The sequence below is a fragment of the Poecilia reticulata genome, linkage group LG18 (assembly GCF_000633615.1).
Source record: "Poecilia reticulata strain Guanapo linkage group LG18, Guppy_female_1.0+MT, whole genome shotgun sequence".
NCBI lineage: Eukaryota > Metazoa > Chordata > Actinopteri > Cyprinodontiformes > Poeciliidae > Poecilia > Poecilia reticulata.
Window position 1 is genome coordinate 6,007,230 of NC_024348.1, and position 16,380 is coordinate 6,023,609.

The following is a 16,380-nucleotide window of genomic DNA, read 5'->3' on the forward strand; positions in this document are numbered from 1 at the left end:
GTCGTTTCTGTCCCTTATTTTATAGTAATTATCTACTTTTCTAGTAAATTCTCTGGTCAGGGTTTTGTGACTGATTTTCAATCTCCAATTTTTTATAAAAATCTGACCTAACAGTCCAGTTATCACTGCACCGCGTGCAGTAATTATGAATTTAAAAATACTTTTCTGCTTTTTGGTTGAGTTGAGAGTTTATCTGTCTTTTCAATAAAATGTCGGCACCCCAGAAAATCGACATAGAGCAATATTCTGAATATGAAGCCTGACTTAAATAGGATTGCAGTGCATCTCCTCAGATTAAAGGCCCCAGGATTCATGTGTTTGTATGTTTTGTCATTCTTTTTTTTTTTTTATATCCTGAAAATTATGATTTACTATTAGATGCAGAACTCGTTTTGGTGCGTTTTCTTCAAAAGAACTTGCCAGAACGTTCCACTCCACCCAGTTCCAGAGATACGTTATCTAGTGACGCACAAACGTTTTATTCCCAAATAGACTGAAAGATGTCCATAATGTCCATTCAGTACTTGTAATACTTCAGTAATACTACTACTGTATTACTATATTCAGTAATACTTGTCCATTCAGCCTTACAATCTTTAGCCATAAAATGTTACCACTATGCGAATGAATACATCTTGTAAACAAGGTCTCGTCGTAGTTATTAAGTTGGCTAACGTTAGCACCAAGAGCGCCACTGAATGTCTTCACTGGGACACTAAACAGCTGAACAATGAGAAGCTGTTTATGAAATAAAGCTGTTCAAAACACAACGGAGTCTACCAGTTATGTTGTCAAGAACCTGACAGCTAACAGTTAGCACACAGCGCTAACATAAGCAGTTGGCTCCATGCTAACTGCTATCAAAACAATGGCGAGGACATCAACACAGAGGACATCAACACAGCACAATGAATTCACGTCTAATATAAAATTTGTTGTCAGTTTAGCATTAGCTACATCTTACCGGTTTGCTGTGTTCATCGTTTCCATAGCGATAGACGGGACCGACCGCTCAGTCAGAAATCAAATCCTTCTTCATGCAGGTGGAAGTTGCTGAAGACGTTGAAGTATTTTGTGTTGTGTGGCTCAATACAACAACCAAACATCTTGGCTTATCCACTTGTAGCTTCAGCTTTATTAAACCTGGACTACAAAATTGGAGTGAAAAATGAAAAAATCGCGACGTTGGTTAGCTGGAAGTCCTTGACCTTGTTTGGCAAACACTGTGACGTAATGATTTATATAATTACATACTTTATGTGTAATAATATTAATTTTTCTCCTCACATGGTGCTACTTTTTATTTCTCAATCCCTGCATCCTTCAGGTGACCCCGGTGACTGTAACTGTGGAGGAGGAGGAAGAGGAGGAGGTGTCGGCCTGCCCGGGTTACCTGGACCTCAAGGACCCAGAGGCAGCTTTGGCTTCCAAGGGCGTAAAGGTGAGCCCGGTAACCCGGGTTCTCCTGGTTTCAGCGGCAGTCTGGGGGCGCCTGTGAGTAACATTTCATTATTATTATAATATTTTTTAATGTTGTAGTTGATATCCTCCTATCATTTTCCTGTAAACAAGCGCAAGTTTGTGAGGTTTCAACTTTGGTAACTTTGTTTTCTGCAGGGTCGTCAGGGTGAGAGGGGATTCATTGGGCGTAAAGGACAGAAGGGGGAATCGTCCTTCTCCGGTTTCGGGGTGAAGGGAGATCGAGGGGCACCTGGACTCAGAGGACCTACAGGTGAAACAGGAAACCCCGGCAGAGACGGTCTGCCTGGCTTCTCTGGCCCCCCAGGACCCCCGGTAAGAACTTGTGGTATTTGTAACAAATAAAATCCAATTCGCTTTTTACTCATTTTCCATTAACTTGCTTGATGTTTTTTATTTTTTGCTCTTTTTTTAATTATTATTATTATTATTTCTGGATTGTTCTCAAGGGTGATGGTGGTGTTGGCACAATCGGTGAGAAGGGTTTCCCAGGATTTCCTGGAGGCAAAGGTCGACCCGGTGCCCCTGGCGATCCTGGATTCGGCTACCCTGGCCTACCGGGCCGTCAAGGTGAAAAAGGAGAGCCTGGGATCCCTGGGTTTCCTGGACAGCCAGGTTCACCAGGCCCGCAAGGTAAGTGATGACAAGTGAGTGGGGACCAATATAATTCAGTGTCACGCTCTCCCCCAAAGGTTAGATCACACATCCGTAGTCTAACGTAACAAACTAAACCACATGAGAACATTTTAAGCGGACACAGAGCACCTGGTCTTCCTTGTTAAAGGGTTAAAACTCACCGACAGACGTTGAGGCTCGTATTTTAGGTTTTATCTGTCAGGCAGATCCCTACCATTCATGCCTCAGACTGCTGTTCACTACTGTAATCATGCACTTTTACTCATCTGTAGTCAATAATCGATAATCCACAAGCTTCTCTAGTTGAGTGAATGATGCATAATGATGATACTGTAATTACTGACACGCAAAACAACTGCTGTGCTTCTTTGGTCTCAGAGGAGGTGAGAAAAAAAAGCAAAAAAAAAAGAAAAGAATCCAATAAGTCTGTTTTCACATCTCAGACCGGTAGGCTCGGTTCTATTGGGGACCAAAATTACAATTTTTGTTACATTTTCATCTGGTTCGGTTCGGTTTCACGCTGCACTTGGTCAAACAATCCAAACTGATGGAAAAACCTGTTTACTCCCTCGCCTATGGTGGCGCTGCACCAAGAACTAGTGAAGGAAGCGACACAAAAACCTCAGAAGAAGACATCAGCGCAGCTTCCTTCTTCTGAAAATGTAAACAAAAATGGAGTAGCATCAGATTTTAGCGGTTGTAAGATTTCTCTCTTTTGTCTTTGGTAAAAGACCATGAGTCATTTCTCCCGCTAGCTCTAGACTCACGCGTTTGTTTTGGTTCTATTGACCCAGAATGCCTTGTGCCACATACTCCACTTCCTGCTTTTGGAGCGCTCTCGGGTCTGCTTGCGACCACATATACATTTGAACCACAACAAAGTTCATTTTAACTGAAGCGATAACTAGGTTTTTGGGTGGACTAGAGTTTGCGTCTTTGATTCGCGTTAGAGTTCGATAGCGCATTCGCACCTCCGCAAACGAACCGGACTTTCTAGACAAACGAACTAGAGTTTGATTAAAGTGGACCAAACAGGGCTGGTAAGAATGCTCCCTTAATCATAATTTTTCATAATAAAATCTAATCAGGTTTTCAATTATTTATTGAATCAGTTGTTGAACTGGCCGTCAGTAAAATTTAACAAGCTAGCATAGCAAACGCGGAATGGGCAGGTTTGCGTCAAGAAAAAAGACCGATGCTCAGTTCTTCCTCTCTGGGACTAAACAACACAAGACGTCAGCAACCTGCTGGGCTTTATTTGCAGTATGAATGAGTGCTCTCACCGCAGGACGCTAATGCCAAACATTGATTGATTTTGCTTGAATTATCACTCTCAGGAACCGAGGGAGAATGAGGGACCCAGAGGGCAGACGCGGCGATGCCTCACTGCCTCCTTCTCTCTCCTCTGCTGACGATGATAATAGTCTGTTTTTAACTGAACCAAGCATCTCAGTATGCTTCCGCCTTAACTGGATGAGCCTTGAAATAATTGATTTGATCTGATTGCCTACAACTGTTTGATGAAAAGAAAAATCACAATTTAATTGCTTTACTGGCGCATGCAGATGACCTCGTCTGGCTTTGTATGCTGCCATCCTTTGTGACCCTCTTTCTCTAAAAACACACATCCATCCCCGTTTCTCTCTGTCCCCCGTCCCTCCATCTGTCTCACATTCCTTGTGCATGTGTATCTGTCCAGGTGACAACAGCTGTGGAGGGGTTATTGACGCCGGAGAGGGAACGGGTGGGTAACTAACTTCCTCCACCACCAGTCAGAGTAACAATGGGGACAGATATGTAGCGTTAGTGGTGTAACTGGTGGATTAAAGAAGCCAAAATTAATTTTTTTTTTTTTTAACTTGGAGAAACCAAGGAGCCGGAGGGGTTACTAATGTTCACATAGTAGCTAGAGTTAATCTGATCAATGGATAACATTATATGGATATATATGAAACATTTAGCTAACCACATATCAACACAAACTATTTAACAATATATATTTGCAATTTTAGAAACTCATAATGGCTGTGGCTTCCTGGGTTTGTGACTGTGGAGGCATGTAAGCTTGGAATTGAAATAGACGACCTCTTGTATGAATTTAAACTGAATCAAAATGTAAACATTCATGTCTGTGAATAAGCAGTAGTGTTAAAAAGAAACTACAATAATTACTATATAACTATGTAGTAATTGTTTATTAATCTAATTAATAGCCTGTTGAGGAGTTGTTGTTTTTTTTACCATGAGTTTTTTCTTCCTGTGACCATAAAACTTGACCCACTTGATGAAAGCCTTGTCAGTGTAATACAAAATAATATTCCTTTCTAACTCAACTTTTTGGTTGCTGAATAGAACCCAAATGCAGGCAAAGTAATATTAAGTTGGATGTTTGATGCTAAAAAATATGAACATACATAAGGAAACTGAAGATTAAATAGACACTGAGAAACATATGCAGTCAATGAACTGCAACTAAACATAAAGAAACACAAAACTGAGGAAAGTCTAAACTTGGTCCGAAGGAATTATAACAAACCTCGCTTAATCTCTCCAGTAAGTCAAAAATAAAATGTACTTAACAAAATCTTAATTTTGTGCATTATTCCAAGCTAGCTTGTTCGCTGCCAGGCAAAAAAAAATGCTTGCTAACTCACTAGCCTGCTAGCTTACCAGCTTGTTCTCAGGAAGCTATAAAGCTTTTAATGTTCTGTCTCATCTTAAAGGAAGTTTGAATAAGTTTAGTTAATTCTACTTTTTTTGTCTAACATTTTTATCAATGGACACAGCTAAGTTTGTTAATAACTTTGGGGAAGTTTTGTCTTTAAGCCATGAAGATGTAGCCATACAAAGTAACTGTTTTACTTATAAATAACAGAGGAAGGTGAAGCTTCCTCACTGTCTAATAACCAGTCTATGGATTGGTTATTGGTATCCATTACTCTAACAGTAATGTACTACGTTATTATAATATGTCTGTAGCCCTTATAGTTTCATTAAAGAAACTTTCATTTAGCTAACAACCGCTAATTTCTTGAAGAGCCGTTTCAGAAAATGCTCTAAACTTTTCTCAGATATAGCAGGTGATTACTGGACAATGCAGTCTTCTGCCAAACAAAACCAGCAACTTACTGATAAGTCATTTCCATGTGACGCCGCGAGGAAAGGACTTGGATCTCTACGACGAAGAGTCTCGTTCGGGCGTAACATGGGGTAAAGTGGAGCGGGTGGTCGCAGTCACTGGACAATCACATTCATTCATTCTTTTTTTTGTCTTTGTTTTTGTTTTTTGTTTTTGTCAATCAAAGCTGCTGAAATCTGCTGCCTATTTTAACGCCTACTTTAACTACTACTTTCATCGAACGAGAAGAAAACCGCTCAGACTCTCACCCAGCCCAGACGTAAACCGTTTCACCTACCAGCTCCTCGTTTTCGACCCGCAGCTTTAACTCAAACAGTTTGCTACTAACAACGTTTACACTCGCTGCCCTCACGACTAAAAGCTGAAATTAACCCTATCAACCCTATCATGAATGGAAGCGACTGACAACCAGCACTGCAAACAGAGGAGCTAGTCATCTGGACTCGGACTGACTCACTGTTGACATGTGAGGGGATTCTAGTTACCAGTCAGTTTTGAGCTCTTATTTTGGTAGGGTTCTGTCATATGATTCTTTTGTAAAGGACCGGGTATGATTTCCTTGTAGATAAGTCATATTATGTGTATTTATTTACAAAATTAAAGGGAACTCTAACTGATAAATCCCATTCTGTTTGCTCTAAATGAGTAATATTGTACTTAAAGTGTGAGTACTAACCTGTATGTGACCACTACCAGGCGATAAGCTACCTTGCACCATATATGGTGAACCTGGAGAGCAAGGTGAACCTGGCAGGCCTGGACGACCAGGTAACGCTCATTCTTATCACTTCTACATTAATACGGTAACTGTTTAAGTTGGTGTCTTTGGAGAGGACTGCATGTCTGTTTAAGAAACGACTTTGTTTGAGTCCAGCTCAATCCGGTTTCTGTCTCAGGCCCCCAAGGTCAGCCAAGCTTCCCAGGATCCCCTGGAGGTCGAGGGTTTGATGGCCCCAAGGGACAAAAGGGAGAACCTGGTTTTGGAGGCCAACCAGGACCACAAGGTAAACTGGTGCTGCTTAGGGTTCCACCATGAGCTACAAAATGGTCACAAAGATTTAAATATATCCCAGAGGTCCACTGCAAATTTAGATTGAACAGCTGTTTAGTGAGTAAAAAGTGAAAATTGACTAAATACATCAACCAATCAGTGATCAAAATCTCCAGGGTTCAGGTTGCTAGAACTTGTTTGTCGGATAAACTAAACTTTTGTTCTTGGACACGAATAGATACAATTGAAACCAGAAGCTTACTTACACAAAAAAGACTAAACGTAAATCAAGCCAAACTTCTCTTGCCAGCTAGATACACCTAAAAGGATTTATATTTGCTAGATGTCAGAAAACGTAACGAGAAAATGCTTTGGGCGTTTTTTTTTTTGTTTTTTTTTGTGGAGCCTTGTTCTAACTATGATAAGTTTCTGGAAGGAAACCCAAAAGGTTTGACCCAAGAAATGCAGTTTAAAAGACAGTTATTTTTATAACTGATAAATATATGTAAACGTCTGGATTTGAAGAAAGTTTGATGTTCTCACTAAGTATTCTGGTTTTTAGCAAATAGAAATAATGTTGTTCATTATAATCAACCAAAAACAACAGAACTTTGGCTTGAGAAGTGGAGCCTTAAAATACTATAAATGAAAATATTTCTATGAATAAACATGATTCATCAGTGGGATAATCTGTCTATTGAGAGTTTTTTTTTTTTTCTAGGGTAAAATAGCAGCACTGAGTTAACAAATACTTAATTACACATACGAAACTACACAGAGAATAATAACAAATGATAAGATTTCTGGAATGTGTTAATATTTACCCTACTGATCCGCCCTTCCTGCAGGTTTTCCTGGACCTAGAGGAGATCCCGGAGTTCCAGGTATTCCGGGAGTTGGCTATGATGGGCCCAGAGGGAAAGACGGCCTTCCAGGACCTCCAGGACCCAAAGGCCAGCCTGGAGAAGTCCTGGGAGTAAGACCTGGAGGTCCAGGAGTGGCTGGCATACCTGGTGCACCCGGAGACAAGGGCCCGCCAGGGAGTCCAGGAACACCCGGATCACCCGGTGGGTCTCAGAGGGAGCCGCTGGAACGCTAAACTCACATATTTATTATTGTTATTAATGGAGTTGCAGCAGTTAATGTCAGTAGCAGGCTAAAGAAATATCTCCGCATTTTTCAACCTTCAGGCTTCGATGGACGGCCTGGTGTTTCTGGTCTGAAGGGAGAGCGTGGAGTGGACGGCCGGCCGGGAATTCTGGGTCTTCCCGGACTTCCAGGTGGCGCGGCCAATCCCATCCCCGGTCCACCCGGATTTCCCGGCAGCAAAGGACTCATCGGACCACCAGGTGAGGAACAATGTTGCCTTCATCCACACAAAATCTCCAAATCACTTTCGAGGACTCTGATGTTTTTTGTTGTTTTTTTTAAGTGAAGCTTTTCCTCAAGGTTGACTTTTCAGGTGGAATTGAAATAAAAAGAAATTCTGATTTGGTCTCGGCTAACGTTTTCACCTCTCATCCCTCCAGTCTCCCCAGTGTCCGTCCATCCTTCTCGTTTCTCATCGTATTCCCTTTGCATCCTGCATCAGACGGCATGTCATTGTCTTGTGGATTGAAGTTCTCCGTTTTACCCAACAAATCTCTTGTTTTTGTATCTCTCCTTGTTCCATTTTTTTTGTTTACCTCTTCTACCATCCTTTTCTTTTCTACATGCACCACCACCATCACCTCCATGCATCCTCTCCATCTCTCCACCTTTTACTTCTTGGTGCTGGGTCATTCGATGTAGGCTGCCCAGGTGAGACACTCTCTCCCCGACCATTCATTGTTCATCTTTTTTTTTTTTTTTTACTGTCCTCTCCATCCTTTGCTTTAATTGTCCGCATGCTTCTGCTGCTTACGCCTCAAACCCTAAAACCGCCTGCATGCCATTTATCACCACGCGACAAACAAATGTCCATCTGCACAAACTAGGAAGTCTGTTCTTTGGGGTGTTCATTTAAGTCGAAAATTACCAAAGAGGTTGGTAATTTACTGAAGCTAATTTAGCAGTTTCTCAAAGGACGAGTTGTCGTCTCGCAACCCGAGGAGTTGCGGGTTCGACTCGAGCTTCGTCCGGCTGGCTGTCGATGTTCGCCTGCCGATCTGTGTGTGTGAGTGTGTGCGTGTTTGTTAGCTGCGTCTCCATCACAGATATGCGCAAGACTTTGTCGATATCCCGCTAATGTCGAAAAAGGCCAATTTCGCAGTTGCGGTGTTTCCGTTAAATAGGAAACGTAATTAAAGTCGCGCGTGAAGCCATCATCCTCCTAACACTTCCTTTGTGCAAACATGTGGTTGCTGGTCACATGACTCGCGTGATGTGAAAACAGTTGGGGGTTTTTTTCTTTGCAGTTTTGGGAAACAAACCTAAAACTGTTTTTTTTTTTTTTTTTTCGAAACTGGCATTCCTTTAAGCAGATTTATCTTCAAAGTGTCAAATTGTGCAGTTATGTGATCAATGGAAACGCAGCTTGTGAGTGCGACTGTGTTAATATGGCTCTAGTGTAAAACGCTTTGTGTTATTTTAATAAGTAGACTGGAAAAACACAATGAAATTTCACTCCATTTACTTAGATTATACAAGAGGTTATTTTGAGGTTATTTTGAAGTCTTTTTGGGGGGGTCAGAAATTCAGGGTGTCTTAATTTTGCTTTTGATATTTTAATGGGTTTTTGACTATCCTAATGTTTAGTTGGAGTTTGATGCAGATTCTTGCAAGTCACAGTTGTGCCCCTTTAAAGCTGCAGTATGTAACTTTTATAGAAATATGTTTATTTCCATATTTATTAAAACTGTCACTATGTCATGACAGTAAGATATTAGATAATCTGTGAAAAAAATCAAGCTAATCCACTTCCTCTCAGTGCTACTGCAAAATGCATTGCTTCTGGTCAAGAACAGCCAATCGGAGCCAGGAGGAGGGTCTTAGCGCTGTCAATCAACCACCTGTATGCTGCCAAATGTGGTAATTTTGGATAAACAACTTACCGTTACAGGAAACTTAGCGTTATTTGCTGTCATCGGTGGCTATGCTGAATTAGTATTCGTGGCAGTCTGTGTTGTGGTAAAGCAGCTGTATCAAAGAGCAAGTGGGAGAGTGACTGATGGGTCCAGGCTGTGATTGGTTGTTTCAGCAGCTAATCCTGGGAGCGCACAGGATTAGCTGTGTGCTCCCAGGATTAGCAGGGAGCGCAGTCATATATATATAGTCATATATATATGACTATCTGTCATATATACTATCTGTCATAGTATATATGACAGATTATCTGTCATATATACTACCACAACTTGATGATAATGTTAAGTATTTTTAAAAAACCTCATTTTTTAATAAAAAAACATACTACAGCTTTAAACGAGTCCTCAAGGAGAAGCTAGCAAAGACGTAGAGCAGGACTGAAGTGTGTCTGCAGTGTGCAGAGTTTCTGACCTGGACGCTGTGGTCTCGAAAGGACAGGAGTTCATCCCACCCCCACTCCACTCAAAGACTCACTCGAGGTTTTGACTGAAGATGGATATTTTATTTGTGAGAGCTTCCGAGACAAAATAGTCCCTGAAAGTATGTGCTTGCTTTTGCCGTTCCACTAAGATGTGCACATAAATTCATCATGAACTTAACTATTATCATATTAACGAGTCATTATTGACTGTAAAGCTTCCTGAAAACAAAAAACAAAAAAAACCCCAGAAATTTATTTTAAACATTCATTGGATAAATGGATATTATACCCAGCAAGGAATAATATCCAAACATCAAAAAACGATTTTGATCATCAGATCTTTATTTTCATGATGAGTTTATGTAAAGAGTATGGAACGGTAAGTTTTGTTTTGTTTTTTGTTTTTTTAGTTTGTTTTTTTGCTGCCAGATCTAACCCACATGTTTCAGTTTTACACCTAATCAGTACCAAACATTGTTTTTGTTTTTGTTGTTGGGTCACATTCAGTAGGTTTGTTTCCCAAGAGACTTTTGCTCAAATGCTATTTAGCTTCATTGCTGCTGCCAAAGCATTTTTTTTCTTTGCACTCTTAATTAAAAAGACTTGTTATTTTCAGCACATCTAAACTCATGGCAATCCTAGCATAGTCTGACATTTACTAACGTCGCATTGCAGATGTGCTGAAAACGAGTTCTGTGTTTTTAAACAACGTTAAACTTCAGCTGTTAGAGGGGCAGTTCAGTCACTGCTGGAGACCCCAGGTGGCGGAGCCGCGCTAATGCAGGCTGGAACTGCACTCAGAGACGGTTCCAGTACGTAATCACCACAGATGCACTGATTCCGTTTTTCAGGGATTTATGTGATATTTTAGAAATGTCTTAATTGAGATCTTTTGTTGTCACCATAATGGATGAACTAAAACAAATGGCTAAGACGTTCAAAACGACACACGTTTGAGGAATTGTGTAACTGAGAGGCAGATTTCTAAGAGTTTTATTTTATAGCAGAGAGACAGAATCAGCTACCAATCCAAAACAAACAACGTAAGTATGTAAACGGCAAACCTTGAGTGAAATCCTATTCAAACGTTACCTTTTTGTCAAATGCCATCCCCAAAATCATCAAACAAATACACATCAAATATGTTGATCAAAGTACCACTGAATCAACTCTACACAGGAGGGTTTTTAGTCTTGATTTAAAAAGGAACTCAATGTTTCGGGTGTTTTCCGGTTTTCTGGAAGTTTGTTCCAGATTTGCGGTGCGTAGAAGCTGAATGCTGCTTCTGCGTGTTTGGTTCTGTGTCTGTTAACACAAAGCAGACCAGAACCAAAGTAAAAGACACCAACATATTCCAATCACAAAGATATACATGTTTCAGTGAATATCTCATCCTAATACAGTGTTCATGCGTCAGCTGTTTGCTGCAAATTTGTAATATTGCTACATTTTGTGGCCACACAAAACTATTCCAAACAGCCGTCAGAATAAATGCTTCTCTAAAAGCTAGCAACGCTATATGCTAAAGACATACTGCTGCTAGCAAGAACTATCCCGCTTTCTTACATTGTGCTCACAAATCACCCTAAGATTAAGAGTCCAATTCCAGCCTCCTCCTGGGAAATCGGTGCATCTGTGGAAATTGCGCACTTGTTCTGATAACTGCTTTACCACTGGAAACCTCTGGATACCTTCTGTATCCAAATGAAGCGCATCATGCTTATGTCTGTGTGACGTAGCGCAGCTGGGGCAAAATATAGACTGTAAAAGCAACAAAAACAATGTAAGAAATAAATTACATTGTTTCCTGCAGTGTGCCACGCTGTCGGCGAGTGTTGGTATTTAGACGCAAAGTTATTGTTGAGTTGATTTCTGCTGTATTTTCTTTGTGAACTTAATTCATTGGAGGTAAGCTCATGTATTCTGGAGAAGGTAAGGTTTTATTCATTTATTTATTTATTTTACTTCTATGGATTCATTTGTTCCAGATCTAAAAAAAAGTCGTCTCTTAAGTTTTTATCATTTATTTAGATTCACAGAAGTTGAGCCCGGTCTAATCCGTTCTCATCCCCACCCTCCGCCTTCGTCAGGTTATCGCGGTCGGAAAGGTGAACCAGGAGAACAAGGATTCCCGGGCCCCGCTGGAATGAAAGGAACCCCAGGACTCCCTGGTGAAAACGGAGGAACAGGTCTGAGGGGACTCCCTGGACTACCAGGTCCTGGAACCATTCCCGGAAGACCCGGAACGCCGGGAAGAAAGGGTATGGAGGACAGGATCCGCCTGCTGGTTCGTTCCTCACTTGCGCGGTATCAGTGAAAAGGTTCTGTGTAATCTGCAGGTGAAAGAGGATTCCCAGGACTGATGGGTTTCTCTGGACTACCGGGTCGTCCCGGAAGTCCAGGATTTCCCGGTGGGAAAGGGTTTCCCGGAGACCGTGGGAGAGACGGGTTTCCTGGCGGTCCTGGACGGTTTGGACTGAAAGGTGATGGTGACCCCTTTGGCTTGAAATCTGACTGCAAATCTGTGATGACAACAAAGGACGACCTCAGTCGACAGAGAGCAGTAAAAATACCCAAACATGTTCCTTTACCCTCCACAGGTGACGAAGGAAACCCCGGGGCCCCTGGTATTCCAGGCCCTCCTGCTTTAATGCAGAAAGGTGCACCAGGGGGCAACGGAGCCCCCGGCTTTGAGGGCTTTACTGGACCTAGAGGTAGGAAAAAAACAACTGTTCTTTTCCTTCAAATACCCGAGAACATTTTCCTAGAAGACTTTGTTATCCAAGAAACTGTCTTGACTAAATTGTATCTGTGTTATATTTTAATAGAGGTGGATTAGCACTACTTATAACATAATTATTAATTAACATATTTTTACTCAAGTAAAAGTAAAATGTAGCCGTCCAAGAAATGACTCGAATTAAGAGTAAAAAAAAAAAAGTACCTGGTAAAAAGGCTTCTCAACTGCTGACAAATGATCAAAACATAAATGAATTAATATTCAAAAATTACTCTATTTTACAGACCAAAATGTAAAGTTATGTGTAAAGTTTGGTATTTTAAAGAACAGAATGAAAATAACTTGTATATGTAACATAATTACAAAATTACAAAGTAGGGGGAAAAAGCATTTTTCCCTCTCAGTTTCTTTCAACAATAAACTTATGAAACTTTAACAGAAACTGCATGTGTGTGTAGGTGTGTGTGTGCGTCTGGTGAATTTTTGGTTAAAATGTGTTTGTTCTCCATTCAGTGATGTTACTCTCATTTAGTAGCTTAGCCAGAAGTTATACTCAAATAAGAGGAGTGATACTTCATAATAAGTAAAACGTAAAAGTAAAAATATACTCCTAAAAGTACATTGTTTTCTAAATATCTGCTCAAGTAAATGGAGCTGAGTAAATGTAACTAGTTACTACCCAGCACTTATTTTAGCTACAGTTTTTTTTCATACATTTGTCCAGACTTTAGCCACATTTTTAAAACCCAGCATACAGTTGGCACAACTTGCGTCTGTTATGGATATCTTACTAAAACATGGAGTCAGAAAATGCATTTTTTATCTGGTTTTAATTTTCCTGAAAGCCAAACTGCGCCTGACTCTTTATGTCTTTGCAAACATTTCCACTGAGCAGAAAACACTCAAAATCAGATTTTCTGTGGTTTGATAAACTCATGTTGTGAAGAAAAAGATTTTTTGTATTTTGTAAAGGAACTAGTTTGAATGAGCGCATGAATGCGTGGTGAGTTTAGGAAACGGTTCCAACACAGAGGAAATGAATTTACCAGTTTTTGTTTAAGCTGACTGAGTTTCCATCTTCCATAAATGCCGTCGCTCCTCGTTGTGTTTCCAGGTGACAAGGGTCTCCCAGGCCTGCCTGGTCGTCCCGGCTTCCCCGTGGACAGCAAAGGCCAGGCCGGACAGCCGGGTTTCCCCGGGCAGCCCGGCCCACCGGGCTTCCCTGGAACAAAGGGGGAAAGAGGAATCATGGGATTCCCGGGCGTGACGGGGCCGAGGGTGAGGAAACACACTTCTGTTCCTCATATTAGCCTTCAGCACAATCGAGGTGGTGGGGCTGACGTTCTCATCACTGCTTCTTCAGGGTGACGACGGCTCGCCGGGATTCCCCGGAAATCCTGGAGAATTTGGTCGAACCGGAGCCAAAGGTGAGCGGTGGCAACTTTCCTTCATTCCACGCATCAGTTCTCGCTTGTAAGAAACTGTAAATAATCAGGACGCGCCGTTTGTTAATCAGGTCTACCCGGAGAGACTTTTGCCTATCCTGGAGCACCGGGAGTGAAAGGCCAGACTGGAGATCCAGGTTTTCCAGGTAAGGTTTGATTTTTCACTGATGGGTAGGGCTGGGCGAATTTTCCATGTGTGAAGATTTTATTTGGGGTCTCCATAGTTCGCAGTGATGTCAACGCGCCCCACAGACCACCATTCTGTTTTACAAGCATCATTTACAGCTTTTATTTATTTAGACTTTGGATTATACCCAAGATAAAACCCAGACTAATTTGAAAGTCATCATTAAAATATTAGAGGTAGGAAAATCCTCAAAGCTTGAAAAATCTAAAAGTAGAAGAAAAAAACATCTAAAATATTCTGTATATTCAAATTGAAAATATATATACATATAAAACCTTTTCCCTTCATGGCTGTTTTGTAGCTTCAACCTATAGAGTTCTGAATCTCCTAATGTCTTCTCTATGAGAATAGTTTGACCCAGTTCAGTTTTTTACATAAATTAAGTGGATCACGTTTCATTCAAATGTCACAGTAAAAGAAACATCTTCATATTTGTCCTTAAAGTTTTATCGATGGAGCAGCTGAGGTTGGTTACAATAAATCAAGAAAGACTCCCAGTAAACGGTGACCTAACATTTGTGCAGGTTCTCGAGGCATCGACGGTTCCCTTGGCGACAGGGGCTTTCCAGGACGCCGAGGTCCTGATGGACAAAAGGGTATTCCCGGTGAAACGGGGCGACCCGGAACGATGGGTGAGACACCAACCCTGAGGACGAAGCTGATGAAAGACGAATCGATGTATTTTGTCCATAGGAGGACGATAATTATGTTGTCACTCAATTCCCTGTAGGTCCACCTGGGGTTACGGGGCTGCAGGGTCAGCCCGGATTCCCTGGCAGACGAGGATCAGACGGGTCCCCGGGACTGCCCGGAGGTCCAGGTGGCGTCGGTTTTAAAGGTAAGATGAAAGAGTAACGTTAGTTTTACGATGCGGCCGTTTCAGTAGACGCTCTCACGACGCGTTCTTCACAGGTTTGTCTGGAGCGCCGGGGCTGGACGGACTCAACGGCCTCGCCGGTCCGAAAGGCCCTCCTGGAATCCCAGGCAAGAACACACAAACTCCCACGTTAGCCAGACTATTACAACAAAAGCTGTAAAACATTTTGGAGTGGGATTGAACCTCCAGACCTTCCCTTAAGTCACACAACCAAAACATTTAGTATAGATAATTATTTCATGGTTAAATCTGCATTGATGGACCCAAAAAAAAGATACTTCAGGACTCAAAACTCAACACAAATACCAATAAATACTAAAATGACTCCTACCTTTAGTAGAGTTAGATGACATTTTACCAACAAGCTCCGTTGCACCAGAAGTAATATCAACGTTTTGGAGCAACCCAGCTAGAATCCTGCTTTGAATCTCAGGACACAATCTAAAATACACGTAGAAGTGGATTATATAGATATGTTTTTTTTAATGATACTCCTTTTACACTTCTGGCCATATCATTTACTTATCAGTAATAAAGTTTTTTTCAGTAGTCTAAAATCATCCAGATAAGCGTTTCAATAAATATGAATCTCAACGAACTGAATGAAAGCTCGTTTCATTCAGTGATTCGATTAAAACAGTAAAACGTTTGTTTAGGCTCAATACGCACAGACTCAGAGTTATACTTCATAATTTCCATCCGCAAAAGCCACAGAAAGCGTCAGGGAGTCACCGGTTGAGGAGAAAACTTTACATTTTATTAAGTGACGTCCACAAAAATATCAATACTCATCGCATATGTTGGTCAATGTTCCACAGATTATGATTCAAAGGCAACTCTAAGCAGAAGGCATCACCGTCTAGAAGATCTACACACACACACACACACACACACATACACACACAAACGCAAGGAGGACGATGCTCTGACATCAGTGGAAACCTGAGTGGATGGAGATAATTACCAGTTAGTTTATGGAAGCCTCACAACGCGATCAGCACCATGCTGACACGGCATGATGCATTTCCTTAATTTATTGCTTTTTTTCTCTCTTTCTACCAAAAACTGGATCAAAAAGTCTCCAGTCTGTTGCTTTCGTCTCAACCGGCACGTTTTTCTTGAAGGACAGTTTTGTTTGCAGAGACTTCATGATTCATTTGATTTGTAGTTTCTGTCGGTTTGTTTATTTTGGATATTTAAACTCCGGCTCCAGTGTTAAATGTTCATTAGAATTTAAAGATTATTGATCTTTGAGAATGTGTAGTTGCGTTATAATGCCATTACAATTATATTACTTGAAAATGGTCTCAAAACAGCATTATTATCGTTTATCGCGATACAGTTTGGGACAATTTATTGTCCGGCAAAACTTATCATTGCAGGCTTAAATATATATATA

General features: G+C 41.1%; 1 protein-coding gene across 6 annotated transcripts in view; it reads left to right on the plus strand.

Moving 5' to 3' along the window:
• col4a6 (collagen, type IV, alpha 6) overlaps window positions 1–16,380 on the plus strand; it is a 150,720-nt gene that overhangs the window by 127,054 nt on the left and 7,286 nt on the right. For 4 of the 6 annotated variants that reach the window (XM_017310493.1, XM_008435132.2, XM_008435130.2 and 1 more), the window contains 18 exons: window positions 1,328–1,494; window positions 1,618–1,794; window positions 1,929–2,112; window positions 3,815–3,859; window positions 5,951–6,022; window positions 6,151–6,258; window positions 7,094–7,312; window positions 7,436–7,594; window positions 8,037–8,045; window positions 11,823–11,993; window positions 12,072–12,215; window positions 12,333–12,446; window positions 13,587–13,750; window positions 13,836–13,899; window positions 13,989–14,063; window positions 14,629–14,736; window positions 14,835–14,942; window positions 15,017–15,088. In XM_017310493.1, coding sequence (XP_017165982.1) covers window positions 1,328–1,494; window positions 1,618–1,794; window positions 1,929–2,112; window positions 3,815–3,859; window positions 5,951–6,022; window positions 6,151–6,258; window positions 7,094–7,312; window positions 7,436–7,594; window positions 8,037–8,045; window positions 11,823–11,993; window positions 12,072–12,215; window positions 12,333–12,446; window positions 13,587–13,750; window positions 13,836–13,899; window positions 13,989–14,063; window positions 14,629–14,736; window positions 14,835–14,942; window positions 15,017–15,088 — 2,160 coding nt within the window. The remainder of the gene's footprint in view (window positions 1–1,327; window positions 1,495–1,617; window positions 1,795–1,928; window positions 2,113–3,814; window positions 3,860–5,950; window positions 6,023–6,150; window positions 6,259–7,093; window positions 7,313–7,435; window positions 7,595–8,036; window positions 8,046–11,822; window positions 11,994–12,071; window positions 12,216–12,332; window positions 12,447–13,586; window positions 13,751–13,835; window positions 13,900–13,988; window positions 14,064–14,628; window positions 14,737–14,834; window positions 14,943–15,016; window positions 15,089–16,380) is intronic. The other 2 variants (XM_008435133.2, XM_008435134.2) reach the window with 2 other exon arrangements.